This window comes from Sycon ciliatum, chromosome 12 (genome assembly GCF_964019385.1).
Source record: "Sycon ciliatum chromosome 12, ocSycCili1.1, whole genome shotgun sequence".
Taxonomy (NCBI): domain Eukaryota; kingdom Metazoa; phylum Porifera; class Calcarea; order Leucosolenida; family Sycettidae; genus Sycon; species Sycon ciliatum.
The window spans coordinates 26,752,800-26,777,476 of record NC_088654.1 but is presented as its reverse complement, the minus strand read 5'-3'; the positions used below and the strand labels follow the sequence as shown (position 1 = coordinate 26,777,476).

Genomic DNA, 24,677 nt, shown 5'->3' with positions numbered 1-24,677 from the left:
TCTTCGGACAGTGAAGCAAACCACTTGACTACAAATAATAACAATGATAAATCCGGTGACGTTGGCCTGAGCCAGCTTTCTCCCCAAAAATTACGTCACCAGATTTAGCGCTGAATTTGTTTATGCTTACTAGTATGGCCCTAAGGCTATATCTTGATAACAGGGGCGTGGGAGGGGTTTTGGAAGGGTGCTTATGCATCGATGGATCCTGATTTTTTTATTACGGTTTTGCACGTTTCGGGTGGACCGCGCTTTTCGAAAAATGGTACGGCCATGGTCGTACCAGTCGTAGCGGGTGCTATCATAAGCATACTGGCAATTACTGCTGGGTAGATCCGAGTATCAGTTCAAGTGTCTGATGATTGCCTAGCGCCGCATGAAGCTCAGAGTTCAAGTGGAAGATATGTGGGCGCCGCGCTACCCCGCACATCAGCTCTCAATACGTGCTACAGCTGGGAGTATAGTAGCTGTAAACGTACCCGTGGCACCATAACTACATTCTTCGCGTTGAGAAAGGTTAGCTCTGCTGTCTGTATTTCTTTGACTTTTGTAGAACACGCACAGGTAATTTTGTGTCTATATGTATGTCACAGTTTATTGTAGCGTACAGGCCACTAATAATACAGTCAAGTTACAACGCCATTCTTTAGGAAAGGAAACCGTGGAAATTTGAGGCAATAGTAGAAGGAGGAAAAGGCCACACGTGTTGTTCAATTGGAGATTTTGAGTATTCCAAGATTGCGGAAGACAAGTGCCGCTACCTGTATGTACATTAAATTTCTATTACTGGTTAAATTTTCGTCTAATGATCGATTCAGTTCGTGAAACTCAGAGTTAGGAAACAGCAACTGCTCGTGTTTCTGTCTGTGCATGTACAGGTTTATGAAGGATAGGCTGGACGTTCTTGGACACTGGAAGAACTGAAGCACTGCTGAACAGCTGCAGTGAGTAAGTTCTGTTTCTTATCTCTTTGACTAGGAAGTTCTAATTTCTTTTCCAACAGGCTGTAACAGTGTGCTTCAGCTGAGTGAGTACTAGTGTCACAATACACACTTAGCGAGATCCACTAGAAATATCTTAGATGGAAAGGTGTACCTAAAACTCACTACAAGTACGATAAGTCGCTCTGCCAACGACGTCTTCAGGACGTTTGTTGGCATTTTGATATCAGCTATACTGCCCTGTACTAGCTGGGGGACGTGTGGGCGTACATTGCAGTAATGTCTGGCGCCGCATAATGTAGAATCAAGCTCATCAAGCTCAGTACATGACACTGTGTGGGCGTACACCAAGCTCAGTATACAAATGTATCCACTGTACACTGTGACTCAACTGTGCATAGACTGTAATGCATGCTCGGATTACGGGTGGAGGTCTGCTTGTCTTGTTCGCAGCTAGAAGTTTCCTTTACTGCTGACAAGTTAGTTTCTCGTCTTTTTCGCAGGCAGAGGGTATTCATGAGATATGCAGTTGAAGACACCAATGCAGCAGTACTTATGCTTGATTCAACTGTTGGTAAAACACACACCTGGCAGTATGGGCCAGCCTGCTTTGTCGGATACCACCAGCCATGCATCGACTAGGCGCAAGGCGCGAACTGATGGTGTGCTGGTGGTGGTGAGAAGGAGAGCTATGTGCTAGAATAACTGCCCTCACACGCTCTCTAGGCTGCAATGTAAGATATGTATTTACCGCCATACTGCCACTGTGCCAGGTGTGACTAGCATTTGAATCAACTAGAGTTTTCATATTACTCATATTGCTGTCTTGTTCGCATGTAGACGTTTATTCCTATACTGCTGACAGGTTTCTCGTCTTGTTCGAAGGTAGATTATTCATTATTACTCTTATTACTCTCTTATTCGCAGTTAAGGGGGCAGCCTGGTCGTAAAATCCCTGAAAATCGAATTTGTAAATTCATATCGAGTGCTACATCAGTTGAAAGAGCATGAACAGCTGCATAATCTCTGAAAATCTTGTCCCGATCTGACCAGCCGTTCAAGAGTTATGGCCGAAAAATGTGCCCTTGTAAGGAAAGATTTTTTTGTTGCGCGCTGTCATTTGTTGGCAGCACTGTATTTGAATGTGAGCAGACCGTGCGCAACTTGTCGTATCATGGAAACACGCGAAAGTGTGCAGTATTGTGCTCCAAGTCCAAAATATCACGTTTTTGAGCCACGTATTGGGCTGCACGGCGGCAGGACTTTTGCCAGCACCCTCGTGACGTTGCAGATATGTGGCTTGATTATTGTAGTTGACGTTGATTTAGTGACTTTGGCAAGTTTCAGTCGTGTCAATAAGTCAGGTAGGATTCAGTACTAGGCAGTAGCGGAACATGAGTGTTAGTCTTTGCCGGTTTCTGAGGGTATCCTGGATTTGTGTGCAGCGCTGTGGAAATGGCTTGCTGTGGACGTCCCAGCACTGGATATTGTATCAAAGGTACGACCTCGTAGCACGTGCTAAACCTAAAAAAATTCAAAAATTGACTTGGGTCTGTGGGAGTCTGTGAGAGAACGCCCACTCGTTCCGTTGTGACAGATTGCAGGGCCACGTTGAGGGGCCCTACCCCACTACCCATCGCTGCTTCTGGACTTGTTTTAGGTTTGGGTCCCGCGCACGGACAGAATGGGCACGAAAATGTGAAAAAATTTGTAAATGCATTTGTTTGGCTCCTGGGTGGCTCGCACACCGCGGCACTATGCCGGAAATTTGAGTTTTTCCGGCCCGGAAAGCCTGTCAGTGATGCGCAAGAACTTGTAAATCATGTCCTGAGGGCTAGCATAGTGGCAGGAGTGTGTGGTCAAAATTTCACTCAAATCCATTGAGAAACACCAAAGTTACGGTCAATTGAATGCCATATGAAATTTATGGGTAGGCCGCCCCCTTATTAAAGAATACAAAAAAGAATACAGTCATAAAGAATACATAACACAAGAGAGAGAGATTGGAAGCATTGTTACAACTCTGAGTTGTAACAAAGCTTCCAATCTCTCTCTTGTGTACAATGCTCCGCCCTAAATGATTATTTTATTCCCGTAGCTATGCAGAAGACGTTACTTCAGTAACGTCTGGCGCTAGCCAGGGTCCACACAGCTTTAATTTGGTGTTTGTTTGTGTGTTTGTTTGTTTGTGTCACGCCTGGCGCTATCCCGTATCTGTCCCGTACTGTACGGTACCAGCAAAGACAGCTGGCCACAATATTTTTGTTTGTTTGTGCGATCGACATGTCTGGCGCTATCCCGTACCTGTCCCGTACCATCAAGAGTACGGTACCATGAAGGGAATAGCCAGGGTCCACACAGCTTTAATTCCCGTAGCTATGCAGAAGACGTTACTTCAGTAACGTCTGGCGCTAGCCAGGGTCCACACAGCTTTAATTTGGTGTTTGTTTGTTTGTTTGTTTGTTTGTGTCACGCCTGGCGCTATCCCGTATCTGTCCCGTACTGTACCGTACCAGCAAAGACAGCTGGCCACAATATACTTCAAAGTATTTGTTTGTTTGTGCTATCGACATGCCTGGCGCTATCCCGTACCTGTCCCGTACCATCAAGAGTACGGTACCATCAAGAGAATGAGTATATATGCGAAGTGTATCGGGGGAATGCATTCAGTGCAGTAACATTTTGTGTGGATTTGTGTGCGAGGCCGAGATCCCACTAGCAGGCTGGCTGGGCCGCCTGTCGACCAGCCCGGGAATCGCATGTAGGCGGATAGCATAATAATTATAACGTTTATACAGTCATGTAGATGTATAGCAGGGAGTCATATTATGTAAACGACTCCCTGCTGTATGGGGAGATTTTCTGGAAAGAAATACGAAGTAGGGAGACGAGTAAATGCAATCAGAATGGATGTTAGTTGCCCTCAGTATAATAATAAGAAGAAGATAAACGCCCGTGATCGGCAGAGTCAGCGCCGGTCCCAGGAAACGTCAGAACAGACATCTCGTTGACTCCAGAACGCCCGTGATCGGCAGAGTCAGCGCCGGTCCCATAGCTATGCAGAAGACGTTACTTCAGTATCTCATTGAAACGTTTTTGCAATACAATGATGTAGCTAATCAAAGGAAAAAGCATTTCCATCAGTTCTAACAACATGCACGAGGAGCTAGGCAACAAAGCATAGCGCAGGGCCCTGAGCTTTCAAGCTCTCTCGTTTATTTTATTACGGAGCATGAGCAAATCGAATTTTCGATTTGATTATTCGAATGGCAAAAAGAAAATCAGAGAGAAAATTCGAATGAAAAAGAGGTTCAGCATGTAGCGCAGTCCAGTATTTTCGAATCGAGTTTTTTTAGCTTGAGCAGTTGAGGACTGGCGTTTGAGATGTGCAATGAACGGAGTTGCTGTTGTTTCTCATTGCCTTTGGGGATGACGCGAAGCGGCGGATGCTTCATCCGATTCAGGCTATTGGCGATAGGATCTCTCTTGGAGACCCCTTGAAAAGGCGGATCTCGGCCGAGCTCCTCCGCTATCCCTTGCATATCAGGAGACCCGCGGACGAATAGCTGAGGGTGGGCCCTACACTGCCTCAGCAGAATGAGATCCATGGTAAGGTCGACCCTCGAATATTTGGCACACTTTGAGTTGCCCTCTCCCTGGGGGGAACTCACCATAGACGCAGATGCCGAGACAACGCCAGCAGGGCTACTGCACAACTGGGAGCAGGAGGCATTCCGGAGCTGGTAGTTGGTGACAAAGCCATGATTCCAGGATACTTGAAATGAAACAAAATGCACACTTGATAAAACTTTTCACAGTTCGAGAGAGAGGAAAGCGTCAAGATTGACAAGAAGTCCGGTTCGACTGTGCCTTGTGCACTGACATGTGCAACTACGAGTAGTACTCCCTGGTAAGAACTAGTAGCTACATGCGCAACTAGAATGAGTACTCGTAGTCGTAGTGCGCCGTGTACTAGAGCACGCGCGGAGCATTCGAAAAGTATTCGAAAAGTATTTTCTGTTTGCGGGCATTTTTCAGTCGAACAAAGCCCTAGTTTCGACTGATTGAGTGCTTTTCGTGACGATTCTCGAATTTCACTCGAATATTCGATTTGCTGATGCTCCGTATTATTTATTTATTACAACATCTCAAGACTCGGTGGAAACACCGGCCAATGTTAAGAGAGTGGGTGATTGCCAACCACGGCGATCAATAAAAATAAGGGGAGGGAAAAAGAAAGAGTAGCAAAATGAACAGCAACAACAACTCCGTAAAGAAAGATAATGTCAAATAAAAACAGTGAAAAACACAGAGACGCAAAGGACATGTGGATAATACACAGAGACGCAAAGAACATGTGGATAATACACAGAGACGCAAAGGACATGTGGATAATACACAGAGACGCAAAGGACATGTGGATAATACACAGAGACGCAAAGGACATGTGATTATTATTGAGCACTCTTCGGACAGTGAAGCAAACCACATGACTACGTAAAGAATTCATTACTAAAACAATACATAAAGAACTTAGAAGTTGCGACTTCGGCGGTAATAGTCATGAAGTTGATTGTTCCAACTAGGAACACACGCTTCTTGCCGAACTTGACACTTGACTGACTCACGACTGCCATCCAGAGCACACGAGGAGCACGTCGCACCTTCCACTTGGCAAACCTGCAAGAAAGCACCACTCCCTGCTCAATACACAGTGTTTCGGGGAATTCACCCCTCATCAGTTGAGCTTGAGTAGGCTGAGGAAGATTGTGCCTGAAAAGCACCACTCTGAAAAAGTAAAAAATTACATTGACATGTACATTGGTGTGCCGAGTAGTATCATCCTCGATTACCCATCCAACCAAGACGTTATCAGGTCCCAGACGCCGAGATCGCACGCCGAATGTGAAGTGCATCTAGCCTTGAACCTGTTGCACAAGGCACACACATATGACAAAAATGACATCCACTCCGATTATTTCCAGAGGCCAATCATAACAGAACACAGAAATAAAACCACGGGCTCAACAAACTACTACATGTAAACGCAAAGGAAAGTAGTTAAAATAATCCATGAAGTGCTATTTTAATTCCAGGGCTGACTGCAGTGTGGCGTCGTGGCCCGATACCCGCTGAGCATAGACACAAACTCCATTTGGCAGGGGCAAGACATACTATTTTGGAATAAAGTCATAAAGTACAGCATTCCAATGACATAACGGACACCTCGTGCAAATGCGTGGTCTGTTCATCCGGCCAACTCTGCCACGCATGAGAGTGTGTGCATGTACGCGCCCGCAAGCGCGCGTGTGCACACACACCATGTATTTGGTGCGTATGGCGTACCTGTTGGGGAGATATGAAGATGGAATCATTATCATGATGGTACATGTACATACATGTACAGTGTATGTTTGAGTGTAAAGTAAATTATATTTTATTACACATTTCTTCGACACAACTTACTCCACATCTTCGCATTTCTCATATCCATCCACCTACACTCCGTCTCAGTTGAGGAAAAACTCTCCCAGGTACAGGTATACACTAGTCACCACAGCCATGTGATGACATTGGGATGGGTCCCAAGCACGATTGCACTCTCCAGTTACAATTTATTTGTCCAGATTATCTGTGAAGACAAAATGCAATGCATAGCGGCAATCGATGGATGAAGAGAGAGTTTGTAAATACACATATCTTTCCACTTGTTCAGGAGCTTACCTTTTGGAGCTCACATCCTTTACACGATCTCTTATGCTGTCTTGCACCTTGGCTTTGTTGACCATGGATACGCCATCCCAGAAGACATTCTACAGGAGCTACTAATGCAGAGCGTTTCTCACGCTCGATCTCGGCGTTCTACCTCGTCACGCCAATAAAATCCTCCGTGACACTGGCTACAGTCATAAGAGACGCCTCAGTAAGGTAATGAGCACGACAACACCGTCGAGATCAAGGACAAAGAGAAAACCAAACACTCACTGAAAACAGCAAAGAAGAAACGAAGAAATGTACACGATTCCTATAATGTTGCCACTGACAACTGGTTCGGTGGAGACGACGCTACTTTTGTTTGTCCCCAGTGGGATCGTTGCTATGCGTATCGAAGGTACTGTGACGTCATCACTTAACAGCCCCATAGCGGCAATGAAGAAGCCCACAAGCACACATGACGATTTTGTAATCGACATTACATAATAATATTTTATTTACATCGTATACTGAAGTGCACAATCCAGCAGAGAACGTACATGTAAGTGGGTCTAACTCCCCCGCGACCACTGGACATCATGATTGTTTCAAAGCGGAATACACCCTGTGTCGAGCGTGGCTGTGACCAATGGGACAAGCTCGCCTGTATTTCAGCAGCTGTACATAAACCACAGTCAAGCCTAATGTTCTTTCAGTTGGACCTTGTTTTCTTGTGGAGCTGTACGGTGCGCTCATCTCGGCTAGATTGAAGAAGAAGATAAGAAGGTTTGTGAAGTAGCCGCGTCTAGAGCAATAAATAAATAACTACCAGTGGTAGACAAGCTGCTCGGGATCGAATCGATCGTATCGGAGGTGCCAGGGGATCGCTTCCGAGAAGAAACTCAAAACACATCGGTAAGATTGGATTTTACAGCTTATCAGCTACTGCAGTGCTATCAGTGTCATTTCCTTTCTTGTCACAGTAACACCGAAACGCACAGGTGCATTGATTAAAAACCTGACGGAAACGCAAGCGGGATCTCAACGACATCCAATCAATTTTCCTATTTCATCGCTGGCATACAAGTTTCGGGTCTTGTTCATGGGCAAGAATACTTTCTACATTGAATACAGGCTTATTGTCTTGTTCGCAGCTAGAGGTTTTCACATAGTACTCTTTTCTTGACTTAATACTGGTATATTTGTCTTGTTTACAGGTGCATTGATCAAAAGCCTGACGGAAACTCAACCGGCACCTCAACGACATCCAACTTTCCAAGCAGAACTTCAGGAAAGAACGAAGGTGAGAGTCTGAAGCGAGAATGTCGACCGCAGCAAAGGTTGTGCAGAATCACGGGGCGACCTCGCCTTGTGAAGTGGTGATGGACGTGATGGTCAATTGCGATTCACCACCATCACTGGAGGCGCAATTGCCAGCAAGCAGTGAAGGAGGAGTAGCTCCGGCACTAACGGCGCAGACTGTCGGTGATAGGCTGTTGCACTGGAAAGGCATCATCAAGCAGAATAGACATTGTTCGTACTATGCCGTCGGACAAGCCCTCCATTCCATTCTATACGACGAGCATCTTCTAAGCACTAGCTGTTTTCACGCGTGGACGAAAACTGAGGTTGGCCTGTCACGAAGCAACGCCTATGAGTATATTCGCGGGTACAAGATAGCACGAATGATCCGCAGTCAAGACCCCAACATGTTAGTTCCGACGGCTTTGTCGCATTTCCGAGTGTTCAACAATATTTCTTTGGAAGACAATGCAGTGAAGGTGTTTCAGCTCTGGAAAGCAATTCTGGAATCAACACCACCAGAGAACATACATCAATTGACAGCAAAGGAGATCCTGGCCAAGGGCAAATCTATACTCTGCAACGGCACCAGCAATGCGGACACCATGCCAAAGCATCATCTCCATGGTGATGACTTTGAAATGCAGGAGAGCCTACCTTCCTCTGCTTTGTCCCAGGTGGCTAGCAGTAACAAGAGCAGGCAGCCAGTTTGGGAACATGAGCGCAGATCCGTTGGTTACTCTCAAGCCCAGCAACATGATATCGACTGTGAGGCGCATGGTGACGTCGATTACAATGGTGCCTACAGATACACTGATGACGACGCCGATGAGCAACCAATGTTCGAGACCAACAGTCGGACGACACACGCAGGTCAAGCAAAGCGCCGCAATCACCCAAGCCGACATCGCAATCACCCAAGCAGACATCGCAATCACCCAAGCAGACATGTGATGAGTACCAGTGGTAACAATGGCCACGGCATGGTCAATGACCAGCAACACGGCCAACAGTGTGAACGGCATGTAAACGGTGACATTGCTGTTCGTTCACCAGACGACGCGCTACCACCACTACCACCACTACCAGCACTGATTCCAATATCCATCACACCAGGACAACTGGCTGTTCGTTCACCAGACGACGCGCTACCACCACTACCACCACTACCACCACTGATTCCAATATCCATCACACCAGGACAACTGGCTGGTATTGCCAGGCGATTGGTTAGGCCTGGTTTTGATGTGTCCGTGTGCCCAGCGGAGACAAGCGACGAGGAGTGTGTCATCGATGCAGCAACAACGCACATGTCCCATGGATACAGTAAACCATGGAGAGGAACAGTTTGGGGAAACTTCTCCGGACCCCGATTTGACGACCATGACGAACTGGCAGTCTACGTTGGTGCAGCAATGGATAGGTTCAACGATGGAGAGTATGACTCGGGAGTGTTCGTTGTGAATGTGGCATTCTTCTCCAGCTTCTTCCCCAAGCTACTCCAATACCCGCACTGCTTTCTTCGGAAGCCACTAGAGGCTCACTTGCCAGGTGATAGTACCAATGATGATGCCATCACCCACCACCAAGTCATTGTTGCCTACTTTGGAAGCGATGTGAGCCAGTTTGTTCAGGTCATGACCAACCATGGCTACATTCCTGGTGTCAATAGCTGGTGTCCTTTCTAATCATTCCTATAGAAATAAAAATTATGCAGTGTAGTGGACATACGGTATCATTGCTACTTCTTGTATTGCTACTGTTCTATCCTCTTGATGTAACGACAGAGCTGAGCCTGTGAACGTTTTTGTTTTTTTCACGGCGTTTTCTCTTGTTCTGAGCAACTCCATTGAACCTGCCATCGTGGTCTTTGTTTTTCCTCTTGGTAGTTAAAGGTGCCCGCCCACCCTGGTTTCATGGGGGTCTTCCGCTGTTCTTCTTGATATTCTATGCCAATGTGTGTGGCTTATGATTATGACATACACTGGACATTACATACCATTTCTTGCTGTCTCTATTCTTGGGTCCGACTGGCAGCGGGGCAGGAATTATTGAAATAGAAAGGTTTTTTGGCCGAAAGGCGTGTTTTTCCTCTAGCCCGGTTGAGCGGTCGCGGCTAGGAATGTAGGGAGTCATTGTTTTTCAGGCGCTCCCCTGCTGCCCAGTCACCCATGCTCACCACTGGCCATGCTGTTCCACTTGATTTAACGGCCTTTTCTCCCGCTTGCTGGCTGTTCTTTGATGGATTTAGATGTTTTTCGGCTATTTATCTATTACATTGTATGTGGCTGCGAGTGTAGTTTTTTGCTTCTTCTCATTTCTGAAAACCACTACGGTGGTGAGTGTGATTGCTCTGGTAGACCACTACCCCATGTACTGAACAGTTGCTTTGTGAGTGAAAAATGAAAGTTACTATTCTTGCACTGGACATATAATCGGATCCACCCGTACTAGCCTGTGTGCGTCTTGCTCAACTCGTTATCACTTTGGACATGTCACATGTAACCCTTTCCCAAAGGTAGACCATGTAGTAGTGGTATTCTATAACCCAATGCAACCAGGCAGGCACAGTGGGTTGGTCAAAGACCATGATTGAGATACGAGAGGTACCTGGTTCAAGTCCTGCCTGGGAGCGGTTTTTCCAGCCGTGCTGCTACCCACAGTCAACTGGGAACTTGTGGCCAGGCACAAGGGGTACATGGATGCAGCTAATGGGGTCGTTTTCGGCACTTGTGCCAGTGGTTGTGAGACTTGCCCACTCACCCCCACCGTAAGGCGCTGCATCTGCCGCTAGGGTTTATTGGGTGTTAGCCGCCGTCGTGAGTTCCCTTCGGGAACGGATACGATAATTTACTTACTTAATGCTACAGTCACGCTGGCAACTGAAATCCGACCACCTGAGCGGTGGATGCACATTACTAGTATCGATATCAGATTATTATTCTGTTTCCTAGTTTCACCATCCCGTGTTGGGTCTTTGCGATGTGAGCGCACCGCTCAGGGGTCGGATTTCAGTTGCCAGCAGTGTAGTATTATAGAACCGGGTTCAACACGCATAATTATGGTTCAGATGGTCCCAACGGACCGGGGCTCTACCAACCCTGGATGGTTGTAGCTCTAGTAAGGTCACTGTTTGCGAACACAGTGTCCTCCACCTTGTTTCATGCTGTCAAACTAACATCATCATGTAACCGTGTACTTAAAACTCGCTACATGGACTAGATCATGGACATGGAAGTGCATTGCCAGCTCACACCGAGCAAATGAGTACACTGTAACCAGTTCAACGCCGCACTAAACACACTCCCTGTTACCAGTGCAGGTTTTGTTATGAAACCTCATGATTTGCACACAAGACTAGAAACCAATCGGCTATACGCGTTGGTACAAGATGGTCCCAACGGACAAATACAAAATTTAATAATAATACACAAGAGAGAGATTGGATGCTTTGTTACAACTCTGAGTTTCAAGTATTACTACGATCATCAGGGAACCCCCCTGCCTGATGATCTTAGTAATACGTGAAACATAGAGTTGTAACAAAGCTTCCAATCTCTCTCTTGGGTACAAGGCTCTGCCCTACATGGGTATTGAGCACTCTTCGGACAATGAAGCAAACCACTTGACTACAAATAATAATAATGATAAATCCGGTGACGTTGGCCTGAGCCAGCTTTTTCCCCAAAATTTACGTCACCAGATTTAGCCCTGACTTTGTTTATGCTTACTAGTATGGCCCTAAGGCTATGTGTTGATAACAGGGGCGTAGGAGGGGTTTTGGAAGGGTGCTTATGCGTCAATGGATCCTGATTTTTTTTATTACGGTTTTGCACGTTTCGGGCGGACCACGCTTTTCGAAAAGTGGTACGACCATGGTCGTACCAGTCGTAGCGGGTGCTATCATAAGCATACTGCTGGGTAGATCCGAGTATCAGTTCAAGTGTCTGATGATTGCCTAGCGCCGCATGAAGCTCAGAGTTCAAGTTGAAGATATGTGGGCGCCGCGCTCCCCCCCCCCCCCCCCCCCGGCCCCCCGCACATCAGCTCTCAATACGTGCTACAGCTGGGAGTATAGTAGCTGTAAACGTACCCGTGACACCATAACTACATTCTTCGCGTTGAGAAAGGTTAGCTCTGCTGTATGTATTTATTTGACTTTTGTAGAAGACGCACAGGTAATTTTGTGTCTATATGTATGTAACAGCGTATTGTAGCGTACAGGCCACTAATAGTACAGTCAAGTTACAACGCTATTCTTTAGGAAAGGAAACCGTGGAAATTTGAGGCAATACTAGAAGGAGAAAAAGGCCACACGTGTTGTTCAATTGGAGATTTTGAGTATTCCAAGATTGCGGAAGACAAGTGCCGCTACCTGTATGTACATTAAATTTCTATTACTGGTTAAATTTTCGTCTGATGATCGATTCAGTTCGTGAAACTCAGAGTTACGAAACAGCAACTGCTCGTGCCTCTGTCTGTGCATGTACAGGTTTATGAAGGATAGGCTGGACGTTCTTGGACACTGGAAGAACTGAAGGACTGCTGAACAGCTGCAGTGAGTATGTTCTGTTTGTTATCTCTTTGACTAGGAAGTTCTAATTTCTTTTCCAACTGGCTGTAACAGTGTGCTTCAGCTGAGTGAGTACTAGTGTCACAATACACACTTAGCGAGATCCACTAGAAATATCTTAGATGGAAAGGTGTACCTAAAACTCACTACAAGTACGATAAGTCGCTCTGCCAACGACGTCTTCAGGACGTTTGATGGCATTTTGATATCAGCTTTACTGCCTTGTACTAGCTGGGGGACGTGTGGGCGTACATTGCAGTAATGTCTGGCGCCGCATAATGTAGAATCAAGCTCATCAAGCTCAGTACATGACACTGTGTGGGCGTACACCAAGCTCAGTATACAAATGTATCCACTGTACACTGTGACTCAACTGTGCATAGACTGTAATGCATGCTCGGATTACGGGTGGAGGTCTGCTTGTCTTGTTCGCAGCTAGAAGTTTCCTTTACTGCTGACAAGTTAGTTTCTCGTCTTTTTCGCAGGCAGAGGGTATTCATGAGATATGCAGTTGAAGACACCAATGCAGCAGTACTTATGCTTGATTCAACTGTTGGTAAAACACACACCTGGCAGTATGGGCCAGCCTGCTTTGTCGGATACCACCAGCCATGCATCGACTAGGCGCAAGGCGCGAACTGATGGTGTGCTGGTGGTGGTGAGAAGGAGAGCTATGTGCTAGAATAACTGCCCTCACACGCTCTCTAGGCTGCAATGTAAGATATGTATTTACCGCCATACTGCCACTGTGCCAGGTGTGACCACCATTTGAATCAACTAGAGTTTTCATATTACTCATATTACTGTCTTGTTCGCATGTAGACGTTTATTCCTATACTGCTGACAGGTTTCTCGTCTTGTTCGAAGGTAGATTATTCATTATTACTCTTATTACTCTCTTATTCGCAGTTAAGGGGGCAGCCTGGTCGTAAAATCCCTGAAAATCGAATTTGTAAATTCATATCGAGTGCTACATCAGTTGAAAGAGCATGAACAGCTGCATAATCTCTGAAAATCTTGTCCCGATCTGACCAGCCGTTCAAGAGTTATGACCGAAAAATGTGCCCTTGTAAGGACAGATTTTTTTGTTGCGCGCTGTCATTTGTTGGCAGCACTGTATTTGAATGTGAGCAGACCGTGCGCAACTTGTCGTATCATGGAAACACGCGAAAGTGTGCAGTATTGTGCTCCAAGTCCAAAATATCACGTTTTTGAGCCACGTATTGGGCTGCACGGCGGCAGGACTTTTGCCAGCACCCTCGTGACGTTGCAGATATGTGGCTTGATTATTGTAGTTGACGTTGATTTAGTGACTTTGGCAAGTTTCAGTCGTGTCAATAAGTCAGGTAGGATTCAGTACTAGGCAGTAGCGGAACATGAGTGTTAGTCTTTGCCGGTTTCTGAGGGTATCCTGGATTTGTGTGCAGCGCTGTGGAAATGGCTTGCTGTGGACGTCCCAGCACTGGATATTGTATCAAAGGTACGACCTCGTAGCACGTGCTAAACCTAAAAAAATTCAAAAATTGACTTGGGTCTGTGGGAGTCTGTGAGAGAACGCCCACTCGTTCCGTTGTGACAGATTGCAGGGCCACGTTGAGGGGCCCTACCCCACCACCCATGGCTGCTTCTGGACTTGTTTTAGGTTTGGGTCCCGCGCACGGACAGAATGGGCACGAAAATGTGAAAAAAATTGTAAATGCATTTGTTTGGCTCCTGGGTGGCTCGCACACCGCGGCACTATGCCGGAAATTTGAGTTTTTCCGGCCCGGAAAGCCTGTCAGTGATGCGCAAGAACTTGTAAATCATGTCCTGAGGGCTAGCATAGTGGCAGGAGTGTGTGGTCAAAATTTCACTCAAATCCATTGAGAAACACCAAAGTTACGGTCAATTGAATGCCATATGAAATTTATGGGTAGGCCGCCCCCTTATTAAAGAATACAAAAAAGAATACAGTCATAAAGAATACATAACACAAGAGAGAGAGATTGGAAGCATTGTTACAACTCTGAGTTGTAACAAAGCTTCCAATCTCTCTCTTGTGTACAATGCTCCGCCCTAAATGATTATTTTATTTATTTTATTACGGAGCATGAGCAAATCGAATTTTCGATTTGATTATTCGAATGGCAAAAAGAAAATCAGAGAGAAAATTCGAATGAAAAAGAGGTTCAGCATGTAGCGCAGTCCAGTATTTTCGAATCGAGTTTTTTTAGCTTGAGCAGTTGAGGACTGGCGTTTGAGATGTGCAATGAACGGAGTTGCTGTTGTTTCTCATTGCCTTTGGGGATGACGCGAAGCGGCGGATGCTTCATCCGATTCAGGCTATTGGCGATAGGATCTCTCTTGGAGACCCCTTGAAAAGGCGGATCTCGGCCGAGCTCCTCCGCTATCCCTTGCATATCAGGAGACCCGCGGACGAATAGCTGAGGGTGGGCCCTACACTGCCTCAGCAGAATGAGATCCATGGTAAGGTCGACCCTCGAATATTTGGCACACTTTGAGTTGCCCTCTCCCTGGGGGGAACTCACCATAGACGCAGATGCCGAGACAACGCCAGCAGGGCTACTGCAGTACTGGGAGCAGGAGGCATACCGGAGCTGGTAGTTGGTGACAAAGCCATGATTCCAGGATACTTGAAATGAAACAAAATGCACACTTGATAAAACTTTTCACAGTTCGAGAGAGAGGAAAGCGTCAAGATTGACAAGAAGTCCGGTTCGACTGTGCCTTGTGCACTGACATGTGCAACTACGAGTAGTACTCCCTGGTAAGAACTAGTAGCTACATGCGCAACTAGAATGAGTACTCGTAGTCGTAGTGCGCCGTGTACTAGAGCACGCGCGGAGCATTCGAAAAGTATTCGAAAAGTATTTTCTGTTTGCGGGCATTTTTCAGTCGAACAAAGCCCTAGTTTCGACTGATTGAGTGCTTTTCGTGACGATTCTCGAATTTCACTCGAATATTCGATTTGCTGATGCTCCGTATTATTTATTTATTACAACATCTCAAGACTCGGTGGAAACACCGGCCAATGTTAAGAGAGTGGGTGATTGCCAACCACGGCGATCAATAAAAATAAGGGGAGGGAAAAAGAAAGAGTAGCAAAATGAACAGCAACAACAACTCCGTAAAGAAAGATAATGTCAAATAAAAACAGTGAAAAACACAGAGACGCAAAGGACATGTGGATAATACACAGAGACGCAAAGAACATGTGGATAATACACAGAGACGCAAAGGACATGTGGATAATACACAGAGACGCAAAGGACATGTGGATAATACACAGAGACGCAAAGGACATGTGATTATTATTGAGCACTCTTCGGACAGTGAAGCAAACCACATGACTACGTAAAGAATTCATTACTAAAACAATACATAAAGAACTTAGAAGTTGCGACTTCGGCGGTAATAGTCATGAAGTTGATTGTTCCAACTAGGAACACACGCTTCTTGCCGAACTTGACACTTGACTGACTCACGACTGCCATCCAGAGCACACGAGGAGCACGTCGCACCTTCCACTTGGCAAACCTGCAAGAAAGCACCACTCCCTGCTCAATACACAGTGTTTCGGGGAATTCACCCCTCATCAGTTGAGCTTGAGTAGGCTGAGGAAGATTGTGCCTGAAAAGCACCACTCTGAAAAAGTAAAAAATTACATTGACATGTACATTGGTGTGCCGAGTAGTATCATCCTCGATTACCCATCCAACCAAGACGTTATCAGGTCCCAGACGCCGAGATCGCACGCCGAATGTGAAGTGCATCTAGCCTTGAACCTGTTGCACAAGGCACACACATATGACAAAAATGACATCCACTCCGATTATTTCCAGAGGCCAATCATAACAGAACACAGAAATAAAACCACGGGCTCAACAAACTACTACATGTAAACGCAAAGGAAAGTAGTTAAAATAATCCATGAAGTGCTATTTTAATTCCAGGGCTGACTGCAGTGTGGCGTCGTGGCCCGATACCCGCTGAGCATAGACACAAACTCCATTTGGCAGGGGCAAGACATACTCTTTTGGAATAAAGTCATAAAGTACAGCATTCCAATGACATAACGGACACCTCGTGCAAATGCGTGGTCTGTTCATCCGGCCAACTCTGCCACGCATGAGAGTGTGTGCATGTACGCGCCCGCAAGCGCGCGTGTGCACACACACCATGTATTTGGTGCGTATGGCGTACCTGTTGGGGAGATATGAAGATGGAATCATTATCATGATGGTACATGTACATACATGTGCAGTGTATGTTTGAGTGTAAAGTAAATTATATTTTATTACACATTTCTTCGACACAACTTACTCCACATCTTCGCATTTCTCATAATCCATCCACCTACACTCCGTCTCAGTTGAGGAAAAACTCTCCCAGGTACAGGTATACACTAGTCACCACAGCCATGTGATGACATTGGGATGGGTCCCAAGCACGATTGCACTCTCCAGTTACAATTTATTTCTCCAGATTATCTGTGAAGACAAAATGCAATGCATAGCGGCAATCGATGGATGAAGAGAGAGTTTGTAAATACACATATCTTTCCACTTGTTCAGGAGCTTACCTTTTGGAGTTCACATCGTTTACACGATCTCTTATGCTGTCTTGCACCTTGGCTTTGTTGACCATGGATACGCCATCCCAGAAGACATTCTACAGGAGCTACTAATGCAGAGCGTTTCTCACGCTCGATCTCGGCGTTCTACCTCGTCACGCCAATAAAATCCTCCGTGACACTGGCTACAGTCATAAGAGACGCCTCAGTAAGGTAATGAGCACGACAACACCGTCGAGATCAAGGACAAAGAGAAAACCAAACACTCACTGAAAACAGCAAAGAAGAAACGAAGAAATGTACACGATTCCTATAATGTTGCCACTGACAACTGGTTCGGTGGAGACGACGCTACTTTTGTTTGTCCCCAGTGGGATCGTTGCTATGCGTATCGAAGGTACTGTGACGTTATCACTTAACAGCCCCATAGCGGCAATGAAGAAGCCCACAAGCACACATGACGATTTTGTAATCGACATTACATAATAATATTTTATTTACATCGTACACTGAAGTGCACAATCCAGCAGAGAACGTAAGTGGGTCTAACTCCCCCGCGACCACTGGACATCATGATTGTTCCAAAGCGGAATACACCCTGTGCCGAGCATGGCTGTGACCAATGGCAATGGGACAAGCTCGCCTGTATTTCAGCAGCTGTACATAAACCACAGTCAAGCCTAATGTTCTTTCAGTTGGACCTTGTTTTCTTGTGGAGCTGTACGGTGCGCTCATCTCGGCTAGATTGAAGAAGAAGATAAGAAGGTTTGTGAAGTAGCCGCGTCTAGAGCAATAAATAAATAACTACCAGTGGTAGACAAGCTGCTCGGGATCGAATCGATCGTATCGGAGGTGCCAGGGGATCGCTTCCGAGAAGAAACTCAAAACACATCGGTAAGATTGGATTTTACAGCTTATCAGCTACTGCAGTGCTATCAGTGTCATTTCCTTTCTTGTCACAGTAACACCGAAACGCACAGGTGCATTGATTAAAAACCTGACGGAAACGCAAGCGGGATCTCAACGACATCCAATCAATTTTCCTATTTCATCGCTGGCATACAAGTTTCGGGTCTTGTTCATGGGCAAGAATACTTTCTGCTTCTTATTGTCTTGTTCGCAGCTAGAGGTTTTCACATAGTACTCTTTTCTTGACTTAATACTGGTATATTTGTCTTGTTTACAGGTGCATTGATCAAAAGCCTGACGGAAACTCAACCGGCACCTCAACGACATCCAACTTTCCAAGCAGAACTTCAGGAAAGAACGAAGGTGAGAGTCTGAAGCGAGAATGTCGACCGCAGCAAAGGTTGTGCAGAATCACGGGGTTACCTCACCGTATGAAGTGGTGATGGACGTGATGGTCAATCGGGATTCACCACCATCACTGGAGGCGCAATTGCCAGCAAGCAGTGAAGGAGTAGCTCCGGCACTAACGGCGCAGACTGTCGGTGATAGGCTGTTGCACTGGAAAGGCATCATCAAGCAGAATAGACATTATTCGTACTATGCCGTCGGACAAGCCCTCCATTCCATTCTATACGACGAGCATCTTCTAAGCACTAGCTGTTTTCACGCGTGGACGAAAACTGAGGTTGGCCTGTCACGAAGCAACGCCTATGAGTATATTCGCGGGTACAAGATAGCACGAATGATCCGCAGTCAAGACCCCAACATGTTAGTTCCGACGGCTTTGTCGCATTTCCGAGTGTTCAACAATATTTCTTTGGAAGACAATGCAGTGAAGGTGTTTCAGCTCTGGAAAGCAATTCTGGAATCAACACCACCAGAGAACATACATCAATTGACAGCAAAGGAGATCCTGGCCAAGGGCAAATCTATACTCTGCAACGGCACCAGCAATGCGGACACCATGCCAAAGCATCATCTCCATGGTGATGACTTTGAAATGCAGGAGAGCCTACCTTCCTCTGCTTTGTCCCAGATGGCTAGCAGTAACAAGCGCAGGCAGCCAGTTTGGGAACATGAGCGCAGATCCGTTGGTTACTCTCAAGCCGAGCAACATGATATCGACTGTGAGGCGCATGGTGACGTTGATTACAATGGTGCCTACAGCTACACTGATGACGACGCCGATGAGCAACCAATGTTCGAGACCAACAGTCGGACGACACACGCAGGTCAAGCAAAGCGCCGCAATCACCCAAGCAGACATCGCAATCACCCAAGCAGACATCGCAATCACCCAAGCAGACATGTGATGAGTACCAGTGGTAACAATGGCCACGGCATGGTCAATGACCAGCAACACGGCCAACAGTGTGAACGGCATGTAAACGGTGACATTGCTGTTCGTTCACCAGACGACGCGCTACCACCACTACCACCACTACCAGCACTGATTCCAATATCCATCACACCAGGACAACTGGCTGGTATTGCCAGGCGATTGGTTAGGCCTGGTTTTGATGTGTCCGTGTGCCCAGCGGAGACAAGCGACGAGGAGTGTGTCATCGATGCAGAAACAACGCACATGTCCCATGGATACATGAAACCATGGAGAGGAACAGTTTGGGGAAACTTCTCCGGACCCCGCTTTGACGACCATGATGAACTGGCAGTCTACGTTGGTGCAGCAATGGATAAGTTCAAGGCTGGAGAGTATGACTCGGGAGTGTTCGTTGTGAATGTGGCATTCTTCTCCAGCTTCTTCCCCAAGCTACTCCAATACCCGCACTGCTTTCTTCGGAAGCCACTAGAGGCTTACTTGCCAGGTGATAGTACCAATGATGATGCCATCACCCACCACCAAGTCATTGTTGCCTACTTTGGAAGCGATGCGAGCCAGTTTGTTCAGGTCATGACCAACCATGGCTACATTCCTGGTGTCAATAGCTGGTGTCCTTTCTAATCATTCCTATAGAAATAAAAATTATGCAGTGTAGTGGACATACGGTATCATTGCTACTTCTTGTATTGCTACTGTTCTATCCTCTTGATGTAACGACAGAGCTGAGCCTGTGAACGTTTTTGTTTTTTCACGGCGTTTTCTCTTGTTCTGAGCAACTCCATTGAACCTGCCATCGTGGTCTTTGTTTTTCCTCTTGGTAGTTAAAGGTGCCCGCCCACCCTGGTTTCATGGGGGTCTTCCGCTGTTCTTCTTGATATTCTATGCCAATGTGTGTGGCTTATGATTATGACATACACTGGACATTACATACCCTTTCTTGCTGTCTCTATTCTTGGGTCCGACTGGCAGCGGGGCAGGAATTATTGAAATAGAAAGGTTTTTTGGCCGAAAGGCGTGTTTTTCCTCTAGCCCGGTTGAGCGGTCGCGGCTAGGAATGTAGGGAGTCATTGTTTTTCAGGCGCTCCCCTGCTGCCCAGTCACCCATGCTCACCACTGGCCATGCTGTTCCACTTGATTTAACGGCCTTTTCTCCCGCTTGCTGGCTGTTCTTTGATGGATTTAGATGTTTTTCGGCTATTTATCTATTACATTGTATGTGGCTGCGAGTGTAGTTTTTTGCTTCTACTCATTTCTGGAAAACCACTACGGTGGTGAGTGTGATTGCTCTGGTAGATCACTACCCCATATACTGAACAGTTGCTTTGTGAGTGAAAAATGAAAGTTACTATTCTTGCACTGGACATATAATCGGATCCACCCGTACCAGCCTGTGTGCGTCTTGCTCAACTCGTTATCACTTTGGAGATGTCACATGTAACCCTTTCCCAAAGCTAGACCATGTAGTAGTGGTATTCTATAACCCAATGCAACCAGGCAGGCACAGTGGGTTGGTCAAAGACCATGATTGAGATACGAGAGGTACCTGGTTAAAGTCCTGCCTGGGAGCGGTTTTTCCAGCCGTGCTGCTACCCACAGTCAACTGGTAACTTGTGGCCAGGCACAAGGGGTACATGGATGCAGCTAATGGGGTCGTTTTCGGCACTTGTGCCAGTGGTTGTGAGACTTGCCCACTCACCCCCACCGTAAGGCGCTGCATCTGCCGCTAGGGTTTATCGGGTGTTAGCGGCCGTCGTGAGTTCCCTTCGGGAACGGATACGATAATTTACTTACTTAATGCTACAGTCACGCTGGCAACTGAAATCCGACCACCTGAGCGGTGGATGCACATTACTAGTATCGATATCAGATTATTATTCTGTTTCCTAGTTTCACCATCCCGTGTTGGGTCTTTGCGATGTGAGCGCACCGCTCAGGGGTCGGATTTCAGTTGCCAGCAGTGTAGTATTATAGAACCGGGTTCAACACGCATAATTATGGTTCAGATGGTCCCAACGGACCGGGGCTCTACCAACCCTGGATGGTTGTAGCTCTAGTAAGGTCACTGTTTGCGAACACAGTGTCCTCCACCTTGTTTCATGCTGTCAAACTAACATCATCATGTAACCGTGTACTTAAAACTCGCTACATGGACTAGATCATGGACATGGAAGTGCATTGCCAGCTCACACCGAGCAAATGAGTACACTGTAACCAGTTCACCGCCGCACTAAACACACTCCCTGTTACCAGCACAGGTTTTGCTATGAAACCTCATGATTCGCACGCAAGACTAGAAACCAATCGGCTATACGCGTTACTACAAGATGGTCCCAACGGACAAATACAAATAATAATACACAAGAGAGAGATTGGATGCTTTGTTACAACTCTGAGTTTCAAGTATTACTACGATCATCAGGGAACCCCCCTGCCTGATGATCGTAGTTAGGCCTCGACCAAATATGCTAAAAAAAGGAGCATATCATGCTCGTCGCATATCAGGGAAAACGTCCATAATATGCCAAAGGCTTAGCAAGATATGCAAAAAGATATGCCAAATATGCCAAAAAATGCTCGACATAAGCAGAAAGTGTAGATCATTTCAGTAGAATTAGAACCTTGGAATATTCATTGGCTTCACGGCTATCATGCTTATTAGTCCTATGGCCCATTTGAAATTTCTCACTTTTACTTGACACATGTTTGCTAACATAGATTTTATGATCATTCCTGGATGGTTTTTGCCTCCTGAACACGATGGCATAGGTTTCGATTGCCGGATTGTGTCCGAACATGGTGAAAAACATCAAAATAGAAAAGGCCGTTATTACCATAGCAACCCAACTAGAATTGCTCCTATATCCATTTTTACTGACACGTATATGGCCAAGTAGCACCTCATTTTGCTCAGAATAAGCAGTAGATACAGTACGGCAACAAGTACTGTACTTTAACAGTGTCAAAACAAGATTTCCAAGGTGCAGTGAAACTTGGCTACTGGACATGTACATGCACAGTACATGTCGCGTCGAATGTTAGCATTGAGGTACGTGTACATGTACGTGCAGCTAGCAGGTACATGAGACTATTAACAGGCATGCATTACTATAATCAGACTGCAAACACGAGAGAAGCGTCAGACGGTTCGGCGTTACACTTCAACTGAGAGAATAGGTATTGTAACCCAAATACTAACAGGAGAAGGAAAAGATGGTAGGAAACTGTCAGAGTCTAAGGAACGAAGTGCTATAGGACAGTTTCAACCTGAACTAATTTACTCGAAGTACGTGTAGATAATACGATAGATCTTGCAGCGATGTAAGAAGGACAACACTACTTGTATGCGATGGCAGTGCTGTAACGAAAAATGATGAAAATGAAAATACCAAAATCCTTTGCATAAAACAGTCCAAACATTGGCTAGCTTGTCATTCAAGGCTGCAGTTGGACAACGCTCACATGTGAATAGCTGCAGTTTAAAAAGCTGATCGATCCCAACATTGTGATGCGAATACTTTCGCTTCCATGTGTTTTGGGAGAATCGTACATCGCAATCGAGCTATGTCGTTGCTGTGTCATCATCTATGTGCCATGCGCTACTTGATGTACCAGCCTGCTATGCCGGATACCGCCAGCCATGCATCGACCAGGCGCCAGGCGCGAACTGATGGTGGTGGTGGTGAGAAGGAGAGCTCTGTGCCAGAACTTTGCAGCCTAGAGAGCGTGTGTGGGCAGGCGTGTGTTTACCGCCATATTGCCAGGTGTGTCTTTACCACCATATTTAGCAACCATAAGTACAGCTGCAGTGGTGTCTTCAACTTCATTCTCCCGAGTCAAGCTCCGTATGAAGACATCCAAGAAGAAGATTGCCTGATGAGTCCAGCGGGGACGAAACGTACGTCGCAATCGAGCTATGTCGTTGCTGTGTCATCATCTATGTGCCATGCGCTACTTGATGTACCAGCCTGCTATGCCGGATACCGCCAGCCATGCATCGGCCAGGCGCCAGGCGCGAACTGATGGTGGTGGTGGTGAGAAGGAGAGCTCTGTGCCAGAACTTTGCAGCCTAGAGAGCATGTGTGGGCAGGCGTGTGTTTACCGCCATATTGCCAGGTGTGTCTTTACTACCATATTTAGCATCCATGTGTTTCACTTTAACTGAAGTTGTTCTTCCATCTGAGCTTCGGAAACTCTACGCCGTACAGCTGAGCCCATCTCTACTCCGCCACCTACACCATCACTATTGGCTCTGCAGTCAGGGACAATTCTTTAGCCACTAGTTCATGAGGTATTACATGAACATGTTTTCCCTCTCTTCACCACCGCTCTTGAATCGCATCAACTACGTGCCGTGATCAGTTCAGGAGAGACAAGCAACGACATTGGACATCGGACTCTTTCTTGCAGTTAGTGTTTTATAAGTATAACTGTAGTTTCACACTGCCTAGGCCCAGCCATCAAATTCTGCGACAAGGAAATGATTCTTCTACTGCTGGTGTTGCATATTGGGATAGGTTACCTCCAGGTACTCGGATTTCGTTTTTGTAACACTCCACACCACATAGCTACTCCCTCTCACTGCAGCATGGCACTCCTAAGGCAGTTGTCCTAGAGCTGTTGAGCTGGCAAATAGGCTTTGTGATAATGGTAGCTGATCACCACGGTCGGTGTGTTCAAATCATGGTACTAACACTAGCCGCTCTTGTAGATTCGAATCAAATGCTCGTCCACTGTAACACCTCCTGTGCAGCAGTACTCACAAAGTAAATGCCTTCATTCCAGCCCGATGAAGTTAGCCAGGTCTGAAACTTTCCACAGTTGTAGATTAGTCCTACGAATACAAGTAGTTACAACTGGCTTGGCAAGCTATGATGACTTTCCCCTGCTTTCCACACATAATTGTTGTGCTGCTCCTTGTTGGAATCATGCCTACTTTTCCGGGGAGCCAAGATGACATTGTAATGAAGGTTCTGCTGAATTTAGCATCGATCCATTCGTGGACGTTCCGACAGCAAAAGCACCAGCGAGTCAATGCAAAACTTTGAAGAAAGTGTCCAAACGAGGTAACACATTTCTGGTATGTCACAACTACACTACGGTACTAATCTTGATGCTCAATCTTTCCAACTCTCGCACAAAATCAGTGTACGCGTCGGTTCGCATCCTGTGTATGTACGGTGTTACTATAGCTCCTGGCACATAAAAGGGTAAAAACTCCCAGGTCCAGTCAATATAGTACCGAGAAAGTCTTGAAAATGCTTGAATATAGCCGATGAGAACTTAGTTTTTTCGGCAATTTTGTATTCCTATCGAGGGTGATTTCGGGACCTTTGGACGCGATTG

The 24,677-nt window shown here is 46.2% G+C and overlaps 2 protein-coding genes across 8 annotated transcripts; both read left to right on the top strand.

Moving 5' to 3' along the window:
• The first annotated feature begins 876 nt into the window (after positions 1–876).
• Positions 877–10,301, top strand: LOC135828756 (uncharacterized). 3 transcript variants are annotated; one of them, XM_065341180.1, is made up of 2 exons: positions 877–948; positions 7,853–10,301. In XM_065341180.1, the coding sequence occupies exon 2, from the start codon at positions 7,958–7,960 to the stop codon at positions 9,623–9,625; it is 1,668 nt and encodes a 555-aa protein (XP_065197252.1). In that variant the 5' UTR covers positions 877–948; positions 7,853–7,957; the 3' UTR covers positions 9,626–10,301. The 3 variants fall into 3 exon arrangements, with proteins under 3 accessions (XP_065197252.1, XP_065197250.1, XP_065197251.1); XM_065341178.1 differs by lacking the exon at positions 877–948 and adding an exon at positions 7,342–7,550; XM_065341179.1 differs by lacking the exon at positions 877–948 and adding an exon at positions 7,349–7,421.
• A 1,754-nt stretch (positions 10,302–12,055) lies between these two features.
• Positions 12,056–20,641, top strand: LOC135828646 (uncharacterized). 5 transcript variants are annotated; one of them, XM_065341069.1, is made up of 3 exons: positions 12,056–12,067; positions 12,430–12,495; positions 18,270–20,641. In XM_065341069.1, the coding sequence occupies exon 3, from the start codon at positions 18,375–18,377 to the stop codon at positions 19,953–19,955; it is 1,581 nt and encodes a 526-aa protein (XP_065197141.1). In that variant the 5' UTR covers positions 12,056–12,067; positions 12,430–12,495; positions 18,270–18,374; the 3' UTR covers positions 19,956–20,641. The 5 variants fall into 5 exon arrangements, with proteins under 5 accessions (XP_065197141.1, XP_065197138.1, XP_065197137.1 ...); XM_065341066.1 differs by having other exon boundaries at positions 12,066–12,314; XM_065341065.1 differs by having other exon boundaries at positions 12,066–12,314; positions 12,430–12,499.
• Positions 20,642–24,677: the final 4,036 nt, after the last annotated feature.